The sequence below is a fragment of the Pomacea canaliculata genome, linkage group LG3 (assembly GCF_003073045.1).
Source record: "Pomacea canaliculata isolate SZHN2017 linkage group LG3, ASM307304v1, whole genome shotgun sequence".
NCBI lineage: Eukaryota > Metazoa > Mollusca > Gastropoda > Architaenioglossa > Ampullariidae > Pomacea > Pomacea canaliculata.
This window is the reverse complement of record NC_037592.1, coordinates 21138959-21160161: the sequence shown is the minus strand read 5'-3', so window position 1 is coordinate 21160161 and position 21203 is coordinate 21138959. Positions and strand designations below refer to the sequence as shown.

General features: G+C 36.4%; 2 protein-coding genes across 3 annotated transcripts; one reads left to right on the top strand and one right to left on the bottom strand.

The window, feature by feature from the left end:
- Nucleotides 1-161: 161 nt before the first annotated feature.
- Nucleotides 162-16821, bottom strand: LOC112560426 (leucine-rich repeat protein SHOC-2-like). Its single transcript, XM_025232284.1, has 19 exons — nucleotides 16662-16821; nucleotides 15820-16553; nucleotides 14694-14952; nucleotides 14119-14247; nucleotides 13722-13790; nucleotides 13276-13305; nucleotides 12557-12742; nucleotides 11738-11833; nucleotides 10919-11039; nucleotides 10301-10409; nucleotides 9809-9902; nucleotides 9467-9571; nucleotides 9231-9345; nucleotides 8050-8174; nucleotides 7797-7884; nucleotides 7428-7497; nucleotides 7044-7111; nucleotides 5011-5180; nucleotides 162-4570 (listed from the first exon to the last, which is right to left on the bottom strand). Exons 3-19 carry the CDS (start codon nucleotides 14925-14927, stop codon nucleotides 4541-4543), a joined length of 1839 nt encoding a protein of 612 aa, XP_025088069.1. The 5' UTR covers nucleotides 14928-14952; nucleotides 15820-16553; nucleotides 16662-16821; the 3' UTR covers nucleotides 162-4540.
- A 3042-nt stretch (nucleotides 16822-19863) lies between these two features.
- On the top strand, nucleotides 19864-21143 carry LOC112560432 (60S ribosomal protein L32-like). 2 transcript variants are annotated; one of them, XM_025232295.1, is made up of 4 exons: nucleotides 19864-19994; nucleotides 20186-20290; nucleotides 20501-20653; nucleotides 20947-21143. In XM_025232295.1, exons 2-4 carry the CDS (start codon nucleotides 20198-20200, stop codon nucleotides 21103-21105), a joined length of 405 nt encoding a protein of 134 aa, XP_025088080.1. In that variant the 5' UTR covers nucleotides 19864-19994; nucleotides 20186-20197; the 3' UTR covers nucleotides 21106-21143. The 2 variants fall into 2 exon arrangements, with proteins under 2 accessions (XP_025088080.1, XP_025088082.1); XM_025232297.1 differs by having other exon boundaries at nucleotides 19958-19994; nucleotides 20189-20290.
- Nucleotides 21144-21203: the final 60 nt, after the last annotated feature.

Here is a 21203-nt window from a genome sequence, read left to right as displayed (position 1 = left end):
TCTTCAGATTCAGATTAGTATTTAATTTCTGCAGTTTCATTTATATGCTCTGCACATGTGAACACACAGAATACAGTTTTCTCCCCTTTTGCTCAAACTCTTGTACTCAAGCATTCACCAGCTTTCTCTCTGATGCCTCTCATCTCTGCAAGAGACTAGAATTAGTAACAACAATATTTATTATGAACAAAAGATGGGAATAAGTTTCATAATATAAAGCTTACTTATATACACTGTAAATGACGACAACTGGCAGTTACTGATACACACTGGTCTTGACATACGCACATCTAAACACAAATGCATGAAGAAATGATCACTACAGTAAACACCAATAGCACACACAGTCCCATACCTGCCAATACTGCTTTTGTTGCTTTATTCTGTACAGGATATGAAAACATTCACCATGTTTCCATGCACAGATTTTACAGGCACAAACTGGAGCAGCATTAAGTACTAGCTGTTTCCCATGCCTCTTTGCACCTTTTTTCTCAGTCTATTTTTCCAATAATCCTTGCAGTTTGACTCCACTAGAAACTCATTCACAGCTGTTTATGTGGTCACAGTATTGAAGGTTCAAATATGGAATCTTTGCACCTGAATAAGAGAAATATTGGAAATGAATGCAAGTTTTTAAATTCTGAGACAGATGACCCCCACAGCCCTCAAGACTGTAGCAGAGGAACAGTGCTGACTTGCTTAACACAAGCTGGCTCTCCACACCACTTTGACTGGCTAGGGCTAATATCTGAGGCAGCATCTTGATGCTTTGGTGGAAGTTGGGGATAGTGGTAGGGGTAAGCATCGAGAACATCCAAGCGATCTCAAAATATTTGGGCAGGTTAGTCACTGGTTATTTTATGGTCATGTATTGCAGGTTTTGTGCATGCATTTTGGACTTAACAGATGTGATGCTGACCATGACAATACACTTCACAGCCGTTCTTAAAATCTGAAAAGTGAACATGATGCACTTTGCTAGCGCCACAGACAACTGATATTTTCAGTGAGCTAAATTTCCTGTCTTCTAGCAAACAGTGACATAATTGTAAATTAGTAGTTAGGTAAAGGTAAGAATTTTGTACACCAAATGTTGCATCACATTATTTTAATCTACTGCAAGACAGGCTATATATATTTAAAAGTATGAAAAATTACAGTTTTTCAAATAGTGAAACTTTAAGCTAGAGTTTTGACTTCATTGCAGCTTACAACTGATGGTGGGAGGGGCCATTTTCATGTACAGTTTATTGAGTACCTATCGTAAGTGGTCAGTAAGGTTTTGTGTGATCACAACCCATCCAGCCAAATTTTGGAATAATTAGCTCTAGTTTTGATAAGTAACTTTTTGCCTTAAATGATGTTTGTCTTTTATTCATTTTGGCCACCATGCTGGGGTCTTGCATGTGTTATAAATCTAAAATAGTGTTGTTACTTATAAACACTTTTGTTTTTGTTCATGCTCTTATGTGCCACTTATAGTGTCTAGTAATTGACTACAAGTGTTAGGTACTTTACATATTTTTGTCTCTAATGACTTCGTTTAAACAAATAACAGCTAGACATTTTTCTAATGTGCAGTTTAAGAAACCTTGTGTGGACCTAGTGTGTTACAACAGTCTAGGTCTGTTATACACAAATTATTCCACTGAAAGGATTTATAGCATATCAGTTCAGTATACCCTGTTAAAGGGTAAGAAAGGTCAGGTACATGAAATGCAGATACTTTTAAGAGTATTAGCTCCCTTACATTAGTGCTTGATTTTTCTTGGAGTCTCACCACTTTTCCAAATAGGTTCAGTTCCTGCCATGTTATATTTTAATATAACAAGCATCTCCTAGACAAATGATCTCAAGAGTGAACACACATGCACACACATACATGCACATTCTTCAAGACAGTCAGCCAAATTTATATCAATGGAAACTTATTAGTTCATTAACTGAAGATTTCATGTCATTTTCTTCTCATTGTTGCTGATGCTATCACAAAAGCAGGACATGCTGCTACCCCAGAACATGCTACAAACAAGACAAAATAAGCACAACTATCCCAGTAATCTCTTGTACTTATGCCTTGTAATGAAGATAATAATGTTACTTTCAAGTGTTTGTAATATACAGGTCTTGCAATACAGATAAAAAAGTTACTGTCAAATATTCATGGTACAGAGGCCTTGCAATACAGATAAAAAAGTTAAAATGTTTATGGTATATAGACCTTGCAATACAGACATAAATATTACTTTCAAAGGTTCATGGTACACAGGCCTTGCCATACAAATACAAATACTACTTTTTAAAATGTTCATGGTATACAGGCCCTGCAGTACAAATAATGCTAAATTGTTTATATTATATGTGAACTGAAATACAGAACAGCAGATACGTTTCATGTGTTTATGAAAAAGATGTACTGGAATACAGAACACTATGTCCACTCCACTGTATTTGGTAAAAATTGTAATACACTCTAATATATTTACACAGATACACCAATACACTCATATCCTTTATTCCCATTTGCACAAAAATTGGGATATGCCTAACAAAGGGAAATACTCAAAGCACAGCCAAGGAGCACTGCTAAGTAACTGGTGCTTACAGCTGTCCATCAGTACATTATCTCTGAACATATGCTAGGCTATTGGGGTAGCTAGCTTGCCACTAGCATACTTCATTTCTCTCTCATGTCCACTTTTACAGCAATTCAGGACCTTTCTCAATATGTGGATTAGAGGTTGGTTTAAACTCTTGGTCAGTTCCTCTCTGATAATTACTTGCACCCACAGACACAAACGTATCATACACACACTAGCGCAATTAAAAAGAAGTAAAATACAACATCACAGTTTGAGCAGTAAACATACCTAAGAATTCATTATGAGCCTGCATCTATCTTAGAAAAAGCACCATCAGAATGGGAACAAAGACGATGGTAGACAAACAGAGACTCCACATCACACTACATTTTGCTCTGTCATCCCCTCACCTTTCATTCTACATCAAACCCAATCAGTCTACATCAATTACTCACTTTTAACCTCTATATTCAAGTTCACACATCTCACTCTTTCAGTCTACATCCAGCTAACTTGCTATTATTCTACATTCTATCCCACCCACTTCTCAAATCTAGCAGTGTACTTTTTGCCTGATGTTGAGAACTAGCAGTGGATCTTGTACCATCCTTGTCTCTGCTAATAATGTTCATTACTGTCTACAGCAATGCCGTACTGCTTTCTAACCACTTTTTCTAAACATCACCTCATTTGTGAGCACTAACACAACGCTGGCATCATTCTCTAACAAAAACAGAAATATTAGTTATAAAATGGAACTTTCTGGATAGCCTACATTCCCTTTTTGTGTCCATAAATTTATCAGTTCTTCCACCTAACGTTTAGTGTGTTCTTTACAAGGTAGGATCATCAATGTATTAGTACTCTTGCCCTCCAGTTTCCCCCTTTCACTTGATCTGGCTGAAAGACTGCTGCCTAGAACCCACAAAAAATCATGACCTCAGTACTGGATTTTATCTCATCAACTGGGTTTTCTGACTTTTCATTCTTGATCTTATGTTTAGTGCATCAGCGTAGACTGGAATACAGAATAAGCACTGATCAAGGGAAAGAAAAGGGCGAAATAAAAAGGTTTTAAGAAACTGAACCAAAACGACAATGGGACAATTGTGTGGCCTATGCCACACCTCCACACAGTTGTAACATGTCACATCTTCATCATCTTCTTTATTAAGGTATATGTCAGGCTTTGTTACTTCCTTTTCTACCATTGTTGCTGGGACTAATAGCATGTATTTTTTCAGTCATGCACGAAATGAAGTTGACATATGCACATTTTCTCTCACAAGCTCTCTGTAAATGATCTTGCTGGTAACCACAAAGGATTGTCTTGCCAAGCCTGTTGCTAAGGCCATCTGCACAAACTGTGAATGGACTGGAGCAGCAGTTTGCACTCAGCACAAATTAAGTGTAAACTGTAGGTACAGCAATTTGCAGGTGGCGTTCACCATGTTGGCTACAGGCACTGCAGCTGCACTTAACACCATAATTTGTGCTGGCTGGTGGCACCAGCACGCTTAACACCACAATCTGCGTGGGCTGGAAGCATGGCAGCTGCACATAACACAATCTGTTACCTGCAGCCTGCACATAATACACTGTTGGCTGGCTTTAGGTGCAGTCATCTGCACTTCAACACAAACTCATTGGTCCCCAGCCTGCATGGCAAGCAGGGTTTTAAAGCAGGAACACAAGACAGCCGTTTGCAAGCTAAACAGAGCACTTCAGCAACATGGCACACCACCTAAGATCTAGACCATCTCTCCATGAATGGGACTGCACATTTCCACCTCGTCGTGCTTGATTAACAGAGTGCACTTGTGGATTCCTGACTTCAACTTTCTGGATAAAAGTTAGTGCAGGAAAGGTCTCATCTCCTGGCCACACTGTGCAGGTTTGGCTTGTAAGGCCCCCTGGCAGGGACAAGGTTGTCGGTGACCTCTGGCAGACAGGCATTACTGGTAGGGGCCCTGCAGCTTCAAGTACTGCAACACCAAACCATTCTCTCGTCATTCAATGTTAACATTTTCCTCTCATCATTTCACAACATGTCTCTGTACCAGCACTTCCATTTATAATTCCTCTCTACACATGCTCCTTCCATGTCATTTTTGCTTGCTCTACATCAGTGAAGGTCTGTTATGGAAGAGTTACAGACACAAGAACATAACAATCATAGAAATCTAAAAGTTTTAATTATTTTTTTTTAATTTTTGTTAAACAAAATGAGTCTTCTGCAAAGTGGGGAAACATAAATCTACTGCTATTATTATAATATACTAGAACTAAAAACTTCATGCATATTACCAAATCTGTCTTGCTGTCACATTTGCTTCTGTATGATGGACACTGCACACATGAGAAAATCTACCAAAAGCTAAAGCAGTACAATTTTTTTCAACTGAGAAATGGAAGTGTATTTTACCTGTATTACAAGCGATGGCCCACGAGCCACAATTTCAGCAGGGATTTGTGAGAGTGGACAGTTTTCAATGCTCATAATCTGCAGGTTGGAACAGTAGGCTAACTCATAGGGCAGACTGTGCAACTCAGGGTTGTCATTGATGTACAAAGATTCCAAATTCTCTAGTGTACCTGGATCCACATGTCAAACCATGATTAGGACATGAGACAATGGTACACATTTTAATGGCACTTTCTGTTTTATTGTATATAAGTAAATCCCAAATGCAGTATCAGACAAGATGATCAATAAAATAATTGGCTTTTTAATCTTTAGTCATCATCCTTCATGCATTGCAAATCCATATATTTTGATGTATCATTTAAGTCTGGTACTTTATGAATTGTCAAAACATTACTACAATCTGAAGAAAATTATACTACGGACTTTAGTTATCGTCTTAAAATTTTCTGTTTCTTGAAATCTATTTCACACTGAAGGAAAACAATCGTGATAAAGAAAAACAAGCACCAGTTATTTCTAGACCTCAAATTTGAAGTGTGAGTCAAATGCTTCATTAAGCTATTGTTTGATAATGATAATAATGTTTCACATCATGCAAAGACATACAATTAAATCAAAGCACCTGTAAGAACAGCTTAAAGTAAAATGTGTTTCAGTGATACGCTTACCTTAATGCTAAATTTACTTTTTAATATTTAGAAGTCATAAAATGCATCTTCTTTTAAGGACAGGTAATTCTTTATGCCATTCCAAGCCTATCATCATGAGATACAGTTTTTAAAAAGTCAGGACCCTTGCAAAAGCTGAAAATGGCATCCCAGTACCAAAGTGTTTTCCTGTTCTGGAGTTTTCTATTTATTTGCATTGCAACTTGACTGAGAATGCTGGACCACAAAAAGTCAACTTACATCAACATCATGTTTTTGTATAAAACATACCATTTTTGATGGTAAAATTCCTTTCTTCGAGTACTTACCAAATGACATGACTATAAGGAGTTATCTCAACTAGCTACCTCAGTTCCTGCTATCCAGTCCTGACAAATGAACAGGGAGAACACATATTTGACCAAACCCCATCCTGCCCTTGCCAGTCAGTGAGCTCTCTCAAACCAATTTTTCACTTGGCTAGGAAGAAACCCACAGTGGGGAGGTTGGAGGGACCTAGTGAGCCACATCATCTGGTAAGTTCTAGAAGAAAGGAAATTTACCATAAAAAATGGTATTTCTTCTTAGTACTGTCCCAGATGATATGACTATATGAAGAATAATGAAAGGGGGTGGGTGGGCTGTGAAAAACAAGAAAAATGACATATCCCAATTCCAGCTGGGCAGTATAATGTGAGGTGGCACCACCAAGCTGAGTTACGGAGGCAGGACAGACTGGCCGAGCTATGGTTCAGGAAATAAAATGCACTGCATACACAGTGCTGACTGTGTCCAGAAAATCAGAATGACATGCCAGGTCTCTCAGGTAGAACCTAGCAAACATGGAATCTGAACGCCACCCTACTGCCCTAATAATTTTTTTTAAGATAAATGTGCAAGACGTGCACTGCGTCCTGCATCCTAACTGGGTCATGGGGACCTGCTTGTGGCAGAAGAAGCAAGGTAACCTCATGAGGACCTATCAAGGGCAACCTATTCTCAGGTCTGACCAATTGGGAGTGGATAGCTGGAACTGAGGTAGCAAGTCAGTATAACTTCATACAGTCATGCCATTTGGGACAATACAAAAAAGAAAAAAGCTTGGAAAAAAGAGTAATGGATGCATTCATAAAGAAACTGGCCAGAATACAGTGGTAGGGTAAGAAGAGTGCAGATAATAATAATAAATGCAAAATTTGTAAAGCACATACACTCCTAAGAAGCATGCTCTTAGCGCGTAAAAACAAGAACAAGATATGGACAGCATACGAGAGACAAGAAAACAAACAAATAACACATGCACTAAGAAAGAATAAACAACAGTACTCATGATGAATATGGGTGATCTTGGGTGTCATGAGTGTCTTCAAATAAACAACATACCAATCTCCTGAGGCAGTGATGTGAGGTTGTTTTCTCCTGCTCCAAGATACTGAAGATTTTTCAAGAGTCTGAATGCAGAAAAAATAAACCCACTGAGAAAAACAGCCAGTTCATTACAGTGCTTATGTGACAGCACACCCTATACCATGATACACATTATCTTTTACAGTGCAATACACTCTATATCATAGTGAATGTTATTATTTACATGAAAATGAAACACACTTAATCCATACTATAGTTAACAGTATTATCTACAAGAAGGTGCATCATAAATGTTATCTACATGACAGTGCAATACACTCACTCCATAATATAGTGACTAACCTACATAACACTTCTATGCACAGAGTGACTATGATAGGCCAAACTTAACCCACTCACCCAATGGTCCGAGGCAAGCTAGTGAGCTGATTAGCCTGTACAACAAGGCGCTGCAACTCTCGAAGTGCACCTGCAAGTATTTATGTTACACACCCACTTGTAAAGTCTGAAATACTCTGCTTTAAGGATAAAGTGATAAAAGGGGAAAACCTCAGATATAAAGCAAGTTCTAAATGAAGATTAGCTAAAGATGATGAAAAAATGTTCACATGTGCAAACTGCAGACACAGACAATGCTCAAAAGTGAAGAAGACAATAAAATAAATATATATTTACATACATATAAGCACCACAGGCACTTTCACTTGTATGCATACAAGCATCATATGCACTTTCTCTTGTACGCACCAAAAAACGCGACATTCTCACCTATCTCCTGTGGCAGACTCTCCAGTCGATTTTCCTCCAAATCCAAAACTCTCAGCTTTTTTAGCTCACCAATCGTATTAGGGAGTTTCTGTTGCAGAATTATAACAGATGATTCTTGTTATTTATGGAAAATTTTAAAGGAAAAATGGAAGGTTAGGGTTAGGATTGTTAAGATTGTTCTCAATAAGCTACTGGAGATAATCAAGTTAACATTTTCATCTCAATGAGGAAAAAGTGGAATATTTCAACTCACTTTTAAGGCATTATTGGAAAGAATAAGAACTTCAAGCTTTTCCAAGGATCGGATGTCATCTGGTATCTTGGTCAGCTGGTTTGTGCCCAAGTTCAGTTCCACCATGTTAGTCCATGACCCCATATCTTTAAAAAAAACCTCAAAAAACTAGCAAGTCAACCTCATCATGCACAGCCCTTAAAAAAATTTTTTAATCCAATAATTGAAGAAATGGTTTGAACTGAAATACCATCTCAGGATTAACAGGTAGGAAGAATGCATTTTCTACTGAAAACTGCCACGCCCTAAACAGTTTATGAAGAATCTTGAAATGAAAGTGGCTATAAAGCAGTTTACTGAAGCTTGATTCTTGCAATTAAAACATGATTTGAAAGAAAAACTAAACCATCATCATGAAACTGCAAAGCAGTTCCTCTGACAGACCATGAAGTTCTGAAATCTGGCAGCTATGGCCAAGGAAAATGAAAACATATCTTCAGATTATCTATAAATATTTAAATATTCAAACTTATCTGAAATTAAGAAAGTCAGAAACCAGTTAAAGTTCTGCAGTGGGTATTGAGAATGCACAGTAGCATATTACATATTAGTCAACCCATTGCTAATAGATCAACAGATAAGAAAAAAAAGCTACTTCATGCACCAAAGAAGAATGCTACCAATTTAGAACAGACTACCTTGACTGACAGATTTTAGATTTTCTATAAAAGCCAAAAGAAAAATCCTCTTTTCCATCATAAAGTGCTTATGCTGAACATCTCAGAGTGGACGAAATTCTTTCCCAGTTAGAACTTTCCCTGTGAAGGTTTGTCTGACTATTCAATGAGATTAGCGAGATGCACAATCACAGGGAAAACAAGAAAACTTTGGCTGCAAATGCCTTGTGTTCCTTTCTACACTGATTGGCTTAGGAGTGGTTTCACCATACTGGCACACCACTGGAAATTCTCTGGAATTAGTAAAATACTTTCCACTTGTTATAGACAAAAATGTGTTTCGAGCATGTGCTACTGAGTGTAAAGTCAACACAAAACCTGGCACATACAGGTCATACCATTTCCTTCAGATTTCTGACTCTAATAATAACTACACTTTATAATGTGTATTTTGATACTATTATCAGAGAGGTATCTGCTTATGTTTCTTTACAGCTATACTATATGATTTGTTCACATACATACCTAGAGGAAGGGCACTCAGCTGGTTGTCCTTCATGTTCAACTTGGTGAGGGCTACAGCACGAGAGAATATTCCCAATGGGATGTTGTTAATTTTGTTGTGCTCCATGTTAATAGCCTGAAGCAAGGGAAACCACCTGTCAATATTCACTGCCATGTGTACAACTTTCTTTTGTGATTTAATTGAATTAATCCTGTCACATGCTCATCTCGCACATACTTTTTGTGACTATACTCACATAAACTGATCGGAACTGGGAGGGCCCCCCCGTTGGATACTTCTCAAAGGCATTGCGAGACAATGTGATGCTTGTCAGCTTAGATAAGCTAGACAGCAGACCTTCCTGTAATTATATCATACATATCATTCTTAATCTCTGTGACAATGATGAACAGTGGTACAATCCAAATCCAGGAGTTCAACTTTCTAGTATGATGATTTACTTGTTAATATCATTGTCAGCTTGATTTTAGTAACATTTCAGATAATATAGCCTGCAGTTTGAGAAACACAACATACAAAACAATTACAATTGTTTCATGCTCTTTTGACAAAACCAAGTAACACGTCATATACTGACAGGCAGCTGTGATATGTTGTTTCCTTCCACATTGAACTCATCCATATGTTCACAGTTAGCAAGTGACCGTGGTACACTTGTGAGACGGTTGTACCTGAGAAAAATATTTTAAATGGAACCACCTAGCAATAGCCTGACTACCTCTACACATCAAGAAAATAATCTGCAAACAACTGTATAAATACATTAAGAGAATGGAATTTGTTATGTGAAATGAACTGGCCTCAATACTAGCAATATCTCTGTCTTTTATAAAAAGACTTAGCTAAATCAGCTGAATAGACCTTAATGTACCATCTAAATAGACCAAATTAATGCATTTTAACACATCAAGGCAAATTGATCCCATATATTAAGGTGAGAAGTTATCATAAGTTATCAATCAGTATATGAACAAGTACATGAGTATATTTTAACATATCAAAGCGAACAGACCTTTACTGCAAACTATTATTTACCTATAAATGAAGTGAAATAAAGAATGCAACTTACCTGAGTCCCAGTCGGTTTAAAGCACGTAAGTTGCCAATTGTCTCTGGTATGTCTAGCAACTCATTATGCTGAAGATCCAAAGAGTTCAAATTTACACAGTTACCAATGTCTGAAACAACATAAAAATGTAAATGTGAGCACAAATTCATTATGTTATTCATTCTCTGGATTAAAAATCTACTTCTTTGTCAGTAAACATTTCATCTCTGTGTCCAGATCAAAATCACATCTGGCAGTAAAGAAAATTACCTTTAACTCTGAGGACAGCCTAGTAGTGCAGCAGCAAAAAGACAATGAAGATTATAGGTGAAGGGCTCAGATCATTCCTCCCACATACATATTTTTTGGTATGATATACAATTGGCGAATATGGTTTGTAAGTGCACTATTATTGTTATTACCATTTATTTTAAAACTATTTTAGCACCCGATTGTTTTATGCTACTGTACAATAATCATGTTAAAAAATTATAAGAAATTACATGGAAGCATCTTATGACCTTCCCTCCTAATATTCAATTTCAGGTAACTGTCACAAATACACTTTGCCCTCATGGTATGTTTCTTATAGATGTAATACTCATGTCTACAAATTTTCAACAGATATAAAACAATGACCTTCTGGTAGATGTTCCAGATGATTATGAGAAATGTCAAAGGTCACTAGGTTTACTAACTGTCCTATTCCTCTTGGCAACTCCTTAATTTTGTTTTCTCGTAAACTGAACTTTGTCAAATTCTGAAAAGAAACATAAAAGCATTAAGGTGTAGAGATAAATAGCATTACTGATAAGAAGTGCACATACAGAAGGTAGACATGTATACAGAATATATTTCATACATAACTTGCGTAAAATAATTGACTGGTGTTTGACAATCTTGAGATGCAAAAATGGTCTCTACACACACTGCCAAAAACCCATCCCATTCCAAGACTTTATATAACGTAATATTTTGAGATAATATTCAGTTGTATAAACATGAAACCATCAGTACTGAAAAAAAACCGTAAATTTCAGGCTATAAGCTGTGGCTTTTTTCCCCAGCTTTAAACCCTGTGGCTTAAACAGCGATGTCACTTGATTGCAGATTTTTCAGTTTTAAATTATTATTTATGAGCTTCATCATCCTTTTAGTGTTAACTGTTCGCATTTTTAAATCAAAGCTGCATACTATTGAAGCATTTAGATCAGTTGCTGAAGCACACACCCTCATCATGCTGAAAATGAGACAAAATACTTTTGATGCAGATTTCATGTTGTATAGATTTGCCTTTTATAAACCATTGCAGCTTATTTGTGAAAAAAAAAATTAAGATTTTTAAAACATTTGGTGGGTGCGGCTTGTAAACAGGTGTGCTCGATAGACCAAAATTTGCGGCATAAGCAGTTAACAGCAAAATTAAAATCTAAATGATTTTTTTTTAAAAATGCTTACAACAAGATTTCGAATATCTTCTTCTACAATTCGTATTCTGTTGAAACGGAGAAATAATGTGGTCAATGATCTCAGCTGATAAACCACTTTAGGTATCTGAACAGAAAGAAATGAAAATCAAAGGGGTAAAACATTTGTAGATAATGCTAGCATGGTATTTTCCTCCTTCAGATCTAGACATTATAAAGCAGGAAACAGATACATGCACCCTGACCTTTCAAGTATGAGCAGGACAAAGTGCCAGTAACACTGGAAAGATAAAGATTCTGACCATTTCATAATGACTTCGGAAAGAGATGACTACAAAATTATCACAATTTAAAAATCAGAAATCTCAAAGCTGAACAAAACATTGCTCAAAACATCAAAGACAATTGGTAACAATACTTCAGTCTTATTACAAAGCTCATTAAAATAGTGATTTTGTGTTTTGTATGCTTCCTTGGAAGGCATAAGCTCAGGTGTATGCATGAGACTAAAAATACAGAACTGAAATCTTGCTGTGGAATTTTAGCTACTTAGGCTGACAGAGATTTACACAATAAGCAGAAAAACAATATGCATTATATTTGCATTTATTGTTTGCTTCAAAAAGAATATTATGCTTCCTATATTCTTCTAAGACTACTACATATTTAATATGTACTTATTTACTCCCATAGATTTCCTACATAAGAAAACAAAGAAAAAGATATTTTCCACAGCAAGACAAAGGAGAAAAGTAGGTGCCTTAGTTTCTTCAATCAATATTTTACAAACAAACTGAAATGTTCAGGCTCTCTGATAAACAAGTTAATACCATTAAAAGTCAAACATCACCTCTTGCAATTTGTTGTGTCGCAAGTCCAAAACTCGGAGGCGAGTGAGTGCAGAGAGGGAATCTGGCAATGATGTTATAGAATTTTCACTCAAGGCAAGTGTCTGTAGAAAGGTCAGAAAACCCACTTCTGGTGGCAGTGAGCACAAGCGGTTGCCATACAGATATAACTCCACAAGCTGTGTCAGCTGTTAGCAGAAGACATTTGACTAAGTTTAAGGCCAGAAAAATGTTCTCATACATCAAAAACACAAGGATTCTGGGGACTGAATATTGTGTCAGTTGACAGAGTTTTTCTCTTGATTACCAATGTCTAGTAGCTAAAATCATGTGCTTAATATATTGCACCCTGGAATAGATATTACAAATTTCTTCCTGATTATAGTTTTCAAGTTTACTAGTATCCTTATTTGGATAATTTCTCACTGTTCTTGCTCCCTTAAGTAGAAGACTTATTAGCAGATGGTGATCAAGATCACAAACCAATAGTATGCTTTGTAGATTTTCATCAAACCAATAGTATGCTTAGTAGATTTTCATCTTTGTTGAACCCTGTTTAAAAATTCCCTGAAAAACTTTCAATTTGTTTTCTGCAGCATTTTAACAACTGCCAAGTGCAAGTATGTGCATGCATATTTGTATCTGTGTGCATGCATATCTGTGTGTCTGTGCATGCATATATAGGTGAAAGAGACACTGAGAGTGTATCCTGCAAACTCACCTCTTTGATAGTATTTGGCAGAGTGGAAATCTGAAACACAATCAAGTGTCACACTTATTGTAAATGTCTGTAACCAGCTGAGCAGTTTGCAAGTATAAAAAGGCCATGATATAATCTATATAATCTACTGCGCAATCCTTTTCTTTCCACTTTGATCCTATTTTGCATGCTTTTTAGGTGACATTAATGAATATCAGGGGTTTAAATAACACTCCTTTTTAACTACTTCTGCTGCTTTAATTTACAGTTTTTGCAAAGAATTATGATCACTATCATTTATTACTACTGTTGACTCTGTGCTTGTTAAGACATATTTTCTGTCAGTTAAAAAAAAAAAGAAACAACTTCAAAACAAATTATTTCATGGGATCTTGATGGTCTGATCCATGATAAATTTCTAATTTTCCTGCCCTAGTCATAAGAACATAAAAGAAAAATGAACATACTTGTGATTTGCTAAGGTCCAAACGTTCTGCACCTTCTTCTTTGCATTTCTTTAACTCTTTAGTGACATCCTGCAAAACAAAAAAAAAAAGACTTAAAAAATAAAAATGAGACTAAAATCCTTGAAGAAAGATTTCTCTGCACATGCTCACCATGTAGGTATATTGCAAGCAAGCAGCCAAATGCCAAAATTCATTTCATGCATAGTATTAGTGACTATATTCTCACCAGTTTCACTGCGAACAAAACTGGGTGTCAAACAAAACATTATAGATCTCAAAACAAATTGTCAAAAATTTCATTGGATTAACCAACTTCTATTGTTTCTTACAAGTCAAATGACTATATTGTGTAAGTAGCAAAAATACCAGGCTGAAAAAAATATTAATATTAACTCACAAGATCAGCTTTGGGGGTTGGCCGCCCAGGCACAGTAAATTTTGCCTTGTTCTGACCAGGTACAGTAACCGATACTTGTTTCTTCGTTGTGGGATCAACCACTACTGAGCCCACACTAGTCTTTTTAAGCTGAAAAATAATTTACTGCTGCATTTACACGTTTAAAAATCTAAGAAAGCATCAGTTCAATGCTTTATGCAGATACAGATAACTTGAGGAAAAAAAGCAACTTATCGGACAGTACTTACCTATATTCTTAGTCTAAGACAACAGTTTCCATACTTCAGCAGAAAATATGCGCTTTCTCTCAAATGTATGGTTCTTTCATAAATGTCACAGGTAGGAACAGTTTCAACTGTAGCCACCTACTCTACTGATTGAACATTTGTCTCGGTAGCAATACATCTATTTTACATAAAAACAAAAGTTTTTTGCTGGCTGTATGCTGTGGTAGAAATGGAAATTTTAATGGATAATGTAGATAAAAATAATCACTGACTGTTACGTTCAATAATGGTAACATATACTTGCATAGCAAACAATAGATAAAGTCTATGGAAACCACAGACACCTACTAGTTTAGCATCTTTTTCATCCTTCAGAGAAGCAGTTTCTAAAGAACTCTGCATATCATCCAAATTAGGATCTGCACGCATGGCTTCAACATCTGGTGATTCTGAGCCACCCACAGAGTATACAAGGCTATCCGGACCTTGCCAGTTGGCCAGCCGTCCAGCAGCCTCTGAATTGGAGTTATCCCGAGATCGCCCCCCTTTTTTTGAAAGTGACATAGCAGCTGGACTGGTCATTTGTCAGTTATGCTAATGGTAGGTTCTGTAAAAAAAAATAAATAACAGAAAAATTGTAGTGCAAATTTGGAAGATAAAAATATTGGCAATGATGCTATTTTGCTAATTATAGCCTGCTCTTTTGTAGTGTGTGGACTTGGACAAACGAGTCAATTCTGAATAAATTTATACAAAGACTACCTATGTCAATAGCAGGGTCCTGGAAATTTTCAAAAATAATTATAGAAAAACAAGAATCAGTAAAAATAGCTCAACCAGGCTGGCTGTGGCCTGAGATCAGCAAACAGGAGGAAAATGATTGCCAATGGAACAAAACTAACTGCAGCCCCTGCTTAAAGATGATTTGGCTAGCTGCCATCCTAAAACATACAGAATTAAATTCTGAGCTGTCTCAAACTGGGCGGTCAAATCTTATCATGAAAGTGGCGATCTGATACCAATTGCTGTATTCAGCTTATTCTTATTTGCCCTTTAATAGTAATGAACAATGTTTTAGTGTTTGGATATAACTTATCTTCCTTGAATGATAACACTGAAGAAACTAGCATCCTAATTTCCCTTCAAGAAAGCAGCCACTACATTTATGACCAAAGTGAGATAGGTTCTTATTCTTTAATTCATGCAGTAGCCTTAAGTTGCAAAAATGCAGATGATCTCAACATTAACATTTAATTTTATCATTATGGTAGAAGACAAGCTTTTTCATTTATAATTAGCTCCAAATAAATAATTATGAAGCAAACCAATAATTAAAGCCATTAAAATAAAAATGGAATAGTTAACTCCACGTGTGTGTGAGAGAAAAAGAAGTGCAAGAGAGAAGTATTTCTGTTTATTCTTGTACCTTACAGACAGAAACACTTGATCATACTGACGAGAACAGAGTACTCACGAAAAAAATGAGACAGCTGCACTTTTCTCTTTGTGGGAATATGTTGTGAAGTACTTCCCAAAATAAGCTGAAATTTACTGATGTGACTAGATAAACAGATCCTTCTGAATTGCCAATGGTCTCATGAACTGTGCTTATTTTCAATGTAAGTTTGCACGGGTTGCATTTCACTTACAGACTGCTAGCATATCAGTCAAGCCGCTTTAAACACTGTTTTTCTGATCTTCAATGTATTATTATATTTTTTAAAAGGGTGAATTATGTTCTGGCGCCCTGCCCTCCGTTCAAGAATACTGTAAACTGGACAATGGTTAACAAATTTGAAACCCCAGTCCAATACAACGCTCAGTGCATCCGATCTTATGACAAACAGTGAGGATGATGCTTTGTAAATGTCTTGAGTCTGATCACTTAAAAGTTCATACACATTTATATATGATCATGTTTCAGTGCTCAGAGTCACTTAAAATTCTGACTTTGGAAGCAATGCGAGTGACCAATTACGCTCCTGTCTGCAGCGATGCTCTCCCTCGCCTGGAGAAATCACGCCCAATGGCGCCGCGATTGCTCAGAACTGAGTTTCTAACGGATCTTTACCATCTGATATTTTCGATAAGATACAATATGTGTCACAAAATCCTGGCATTTTGCTTTTCATGCTACTCGTCGACAAGGTTGTCTCTGCTAAAACGAGGCAGTGACACACTTGAGGCCTGGCGATCTTCCTGGGGATCCTACAGAGCAGAAAAAAAACCAAAACATGACGAATCAAGGCGCGATCGCATCGATTAAAAAACATTAATGAGACCAGACACAGTTATTTAATAAACAGACATTCTCACCTTTATTTGCAAAAAATCCAGAGAGCTCGCAACAACCAACACTAAATGCTGCAATTATGCGAATATTTTGGATAGAGACTGCCTTCTCCAAGATGCGCGAATGAAATGCGCAGGAAAATTAAGGAAGTGACGTCAATAAGGTCCCATGCACGAAACGGCCTGGCAACGCAGAGATGTTTTAGGTTACTGTATTTAACGAGACAGTACTATTTCAAAATACTTACATTACAAAATAGACAAAATTATCTAAGTAGTTTTATCACATTACATTTTAAAAAATCTAACTTTTCATATAGCTATAGTAAATGTTGCGTTATATTTTAGCAGCGCGGGAAGTTTCAATCATTTTATTGTTCACCGAGCCATTGTCTGAGCTGCTTCTTGAAGTTCCAGTAACTGTTAAACCACGGACCTTCATTTTATTGATTTAAAAGAACAAGATTTTGCAGAGAGCCATCATCATTTCGGAAAATCTTCAGCATTACGGTTTTATAAGCATCCCCGCCCACCCAAAAAAATTATGTGTTTATACACGTGGGTTTTTTTAATAATATCTTTGGGGTTCCCTCAACACCCCCCCCCCCCCCCGAGATCTCTGGTTTTATTAATTTCAGCTGGATAGCTTTAAAATCGGCCACTTCTTGCCTTAACTCTATGCTGCTAGTGAAGCACTAGCACATCCAACTGCAGACTGGCACCACCTTTTATATTAAAAACAAAAAATGTCACGAACTCTATATGGTCCGTAAACATTGTAATGACTTAATTTGTTCACGGACGCAAAGAGGGATATTAGTTTGTGGTTCAACCAACAGATTTTGTTCTGCTACCATCACCCCAGGCGAGATCAGACTGATAAGCAGAAGGATCAGGGAGTTGACAGGTTGAAAGGAGCTGCTTGATGGGTATAAGAAAAATAAAAAATAAAGCAGGTAATGTGTTAACTCTGAAGATATCTGTTTATTTTGGGGGAAATCCAGGAATAATCTCTCAATTGTAGAAATAAAACAACAGCAATATCAAAATCCAGTGCAGTCAAATCTCAATGGGAAAATAAAGAAGCCACCCTTTATTTTAGTCTGCAGCTAATTAAACATGATAAATTTAGATTTTTCCCTGACATTACACATTTTCCCAGATGAATTACAGGTTGGTCATCCTAATGGTAAACGGGTTTGGCTTTAAAATGAGTGGTGCTAATAAGCATCCATATCCAGACACACAGGAACACAATGGTTACTGTTGAAACAGTGAGTACACTGTAGCGACCACATAATACTTGAAGCAGTCTAACTCAATGACTTGAAATCACATCTCTTAGTGGTCATAGGTCATTTTGCCCCAAGACCATTTTTTCCCACATAGGGAACAAATTGACTTTTGTTGTGGAGGGAAATGACTGTCCCCCATCTTAGCAGACTAAGTGCTCTCAGAATCAGCCATGCTGGCTCTGGAAACTCATGTGCTTCTTAAATTATTCATATTACTGTAACAGATGATACTGTCTTTTTAACTAAAATATTTACATTTTCTAGAGGTAAAATAAGAAAGAAACCAACATTCATATATAATGGTAAGAAACTTGAAATAGATTATTTTGTCTGTCTTGGCCTGAAACTGAATTTCAATAACTTTCTTGTAGCACAAATATATGACAGCCTCAAGAGCGATATTTGCTCTACTAAAAAAAAAAAAGAAAAAAAAATGCAGTCACAACACTAGATATACAGCTTGATATGCTTGACAGAATTGTCATTCCAATATCATTGTGAAACAGGGGCATCAGGAATTAGTGATGCTTGTGTTAAACTACAGCTAAGATTTTACAAAATGATCCTTAAAATAAGAAAGTCCACCTGGTCTTGTATAGTATCATCACTTCTTATTAAAAGTAGAATGCTCAGTTTTTGGTTTAAATTGATAAATGAAATAATACTAATCAGGGCTTCTGCTTACGCAAAAAAGTGCGTACAGTATGCATTAAAAGTTCGGAGAAAAATTTGGAGGACCCCTTCAATTTTCGTCATTGGGGTCCCATTCAAATTTGGGCGAAGAACAGGGACCCCTTAAAAATCTTAAGAAGGGGTCCCTGGGACCCCAAAGATTTAGCCTTAGCAGAAAGACCTGCTAATAAAATGTCAAGCATTGTATATAGAATGCTCTTAAACTTACATGAAACAAATATCCTCAAGTCTAGCTATATCAGTACTGCCCAGAAAACACAGCAAAATCTCGGTTTAAGTACAAAAACTTAACATTTCAGGTGATTGGTTCAAGAAAAAAGTGGATAGGGTCTATAGGACCAGTATATTCAGAATCAGATAGGAGAACTAGTTTCCAAGTATACTCAAATTATAGAATGTTTAAAAGTAGTTTTTTTTTAACCAGATCTCTACTTAAAAATACTCTCCCTATGACTATCTTATTGAATAACCATTCTCCAGTGAATAAATGTAGGCAAATTGATATTCCTAGAAATGAAAGGTTCTATAGACTCTGTAATACTAAGGATATAAGGGATGAATTCCAACATTTAATTGTAAAAAAATGTGATGACCAGCATAAAAATTATTTACCAATTTACTATATTCCAAACCCAAATGGTTATAAATTCCAGTACGTCACTGCCTGATTGATAGTATTGATGACATAAATTTACTCATGATCGCTTTTTATAGCTAAAATAATTTTGCCCAGACCGAATCAAAGGTGGGGCAATATTCCATTTCATGAAACATTGTTATGACTTGAATAGTACTGTGATCCTTACTGAAAATGGGCAGATGTACCATACCACATATGACTGACAAATCTGATGTTAGAGGCACATCATATCTTTGATTTTATTATAGGGCGTCAAGTGGGAGGTGAGAAACCTATGAGGTGAATTAAAACAATTTTCAAGCCAGATGTAGCTGTTAAGTCAATTATGGGTAATTTACACTGGCATCTTAGACCTGCTGACTATTTTATGTTTTAATTCTCTAAGGGAAAAAAAATGTTGATATACAAAACAGGATATTGTTGACTACCATTACTTATACAAGTCGCTAGTTTCTGAATCAATCCAGCCCAGTATCCCAAACATTCCAACATAGAAAATCTAAGGAAAACAATGAAGAACACAAAAAAAAAAAGCCTATTGCAGTCACTTGTGCGCAAGAAAAAAAAATCTTCCTCAATCTTAACACGCCAGCTCGCAATTAATAATCGCACTTCGCATTTGACGACAAAATTCAAAGGGTAGGTTAGTGAGAATGTTAGCCTCCCTTGTCTGAAAACGAGTGAACTTCCTTTTCCGGTAGCCTTATCTAGCTAGTGAGGAATCATAGGGTATGTTATTAAAATCATGTCAATCTCATGATTTTTATATTTATAACTTCAGTTTAGTAAGTCATATTTGATTGTATGTAAGTTATAGATGTTCTAGAAGCAATTGGTATTTTAAGAGATTACTCGATGTCGAAATAAAATGTAAATATGTATACCGATACATGTTAACTCCATACTCCAATATCTTTCAGAAGACCATAACGATGGCTGTGAGACCTCTTACAAAACCTGCAATTGTGAAAAAAAGAACAAAGAAGTTTATCCGACATCAGTCGGATAGGTATGATCGAGTTAAGGTATGTGTAATATTTTTCGCAATTTAGTTAAAAACTTGGTTGTTGCTTGTGAATTATGTCTGTGCTCTCATGAAGTGTTAAAAACATGTTGGTACTTAATTGTTGAAGTGTGCGGGAGATGTTTCGCTATCCTAAAGAGATTTTTTTTTTAATATTTGAAAAACCATGTCCTTTAATGTCGATTATAGTATAAATAAATCGTTTGTGCAGTCAAACTGGCGGAAGCCAAAGGGTATTGACAACAGAGTCAGGCGACGTTTCAAAGGCCAGTACTTGATGCCAAACATCGGTTATGGAAGTGATAAAAAGTCGCGTCATGTCTGCCCTGATGGGTTCAAAAAGTTCCTAGTCCGAAATGTGAAGGTATGTCAAGAGAAGTGTCTTACACAAGTTCATTCAAAACATTTGTACTTCTTTTGAAAGAGCATGATTAAGTGGGACACCAATGAATGTGGCTTTGACTGATTGATGTGGTATGTTGCTGTTGTCATCAATGTTTTTGTCTCAGCATGAGATCTCTTGGCACTGTATAAGATTTTATGACTACCATATTTGCTCCATGTAAGAGTCACACGCAACTTAGTCTCAAATGTTTGTCCTGATGAATGTATGTTTCAGTAATGCAAACTAATTATATTTTTGTGGTCCTATTACAGGAGCTTGAAATTCTTCTTATGCAGAACCGTCGCTTTTCAGCGGAAATTGCCCATTGTGTATCCAGTCGTAAACGCAAGGCCATTGTTGAGCGTGCACAGCAGTTGTCCATCAAAATCACGAATCCTAATGCTCGCCTTCGCTCTGAGGAAGATGAATAGACATTTGATAAGGCACAATAAAATTGGAGGAAAATACAGGTTATCTTTATTGTGAAATGTGAATGCAACTTATGTGATGTTCTCACCATTGCTGTGTA

Bases quoted from the DNA above. Each gene is read 5' to 3' on its own strand.
- LOC112560426 (XM_025232284.1), bottom strand. From the start codon at position 14,927: ATGACCAGTCCAGCTGCTATGTCACTTTCAAAAAAAGGGGGGCGATCT. The intron at 13,306-13,721 runs GTATGTTCATTT...ATTGTGTTTCAG, and splicing joins TGGACCTTAGCAAATCACAA to ATTTCCACTCTGCCAAATAC. The intron at 12,743-13,275 runs GTGAGTTTGCAG...TTCTGCTAACAG, and splicing joins TGCCAAATACTATCAAAGAG to CTGACACAGCTTGTGGAGTT.
- LOC112560432 (XM_025232295.1), top strand. From the start codon at position 20,198: ATGGCTGTGAGACCTCTTACAAAACCTGCAATTGTGAAAAAAAGAACA. The intron at 20,291-20,500 runs GTATGTGTAATA...TCGTTTGTGCAG, and splicing joins ATAGGTATGATCGAGTTAAG to TCAAACTGGCGGAAGCCAAA. The intron at 20,654-20,946 runs GTATGTCAAGAG...GTCCTATTACAG, and splicing joins TCCTAGTCCGAAATGTGAAG to GAGCTTGAAATTCTTCTTAT.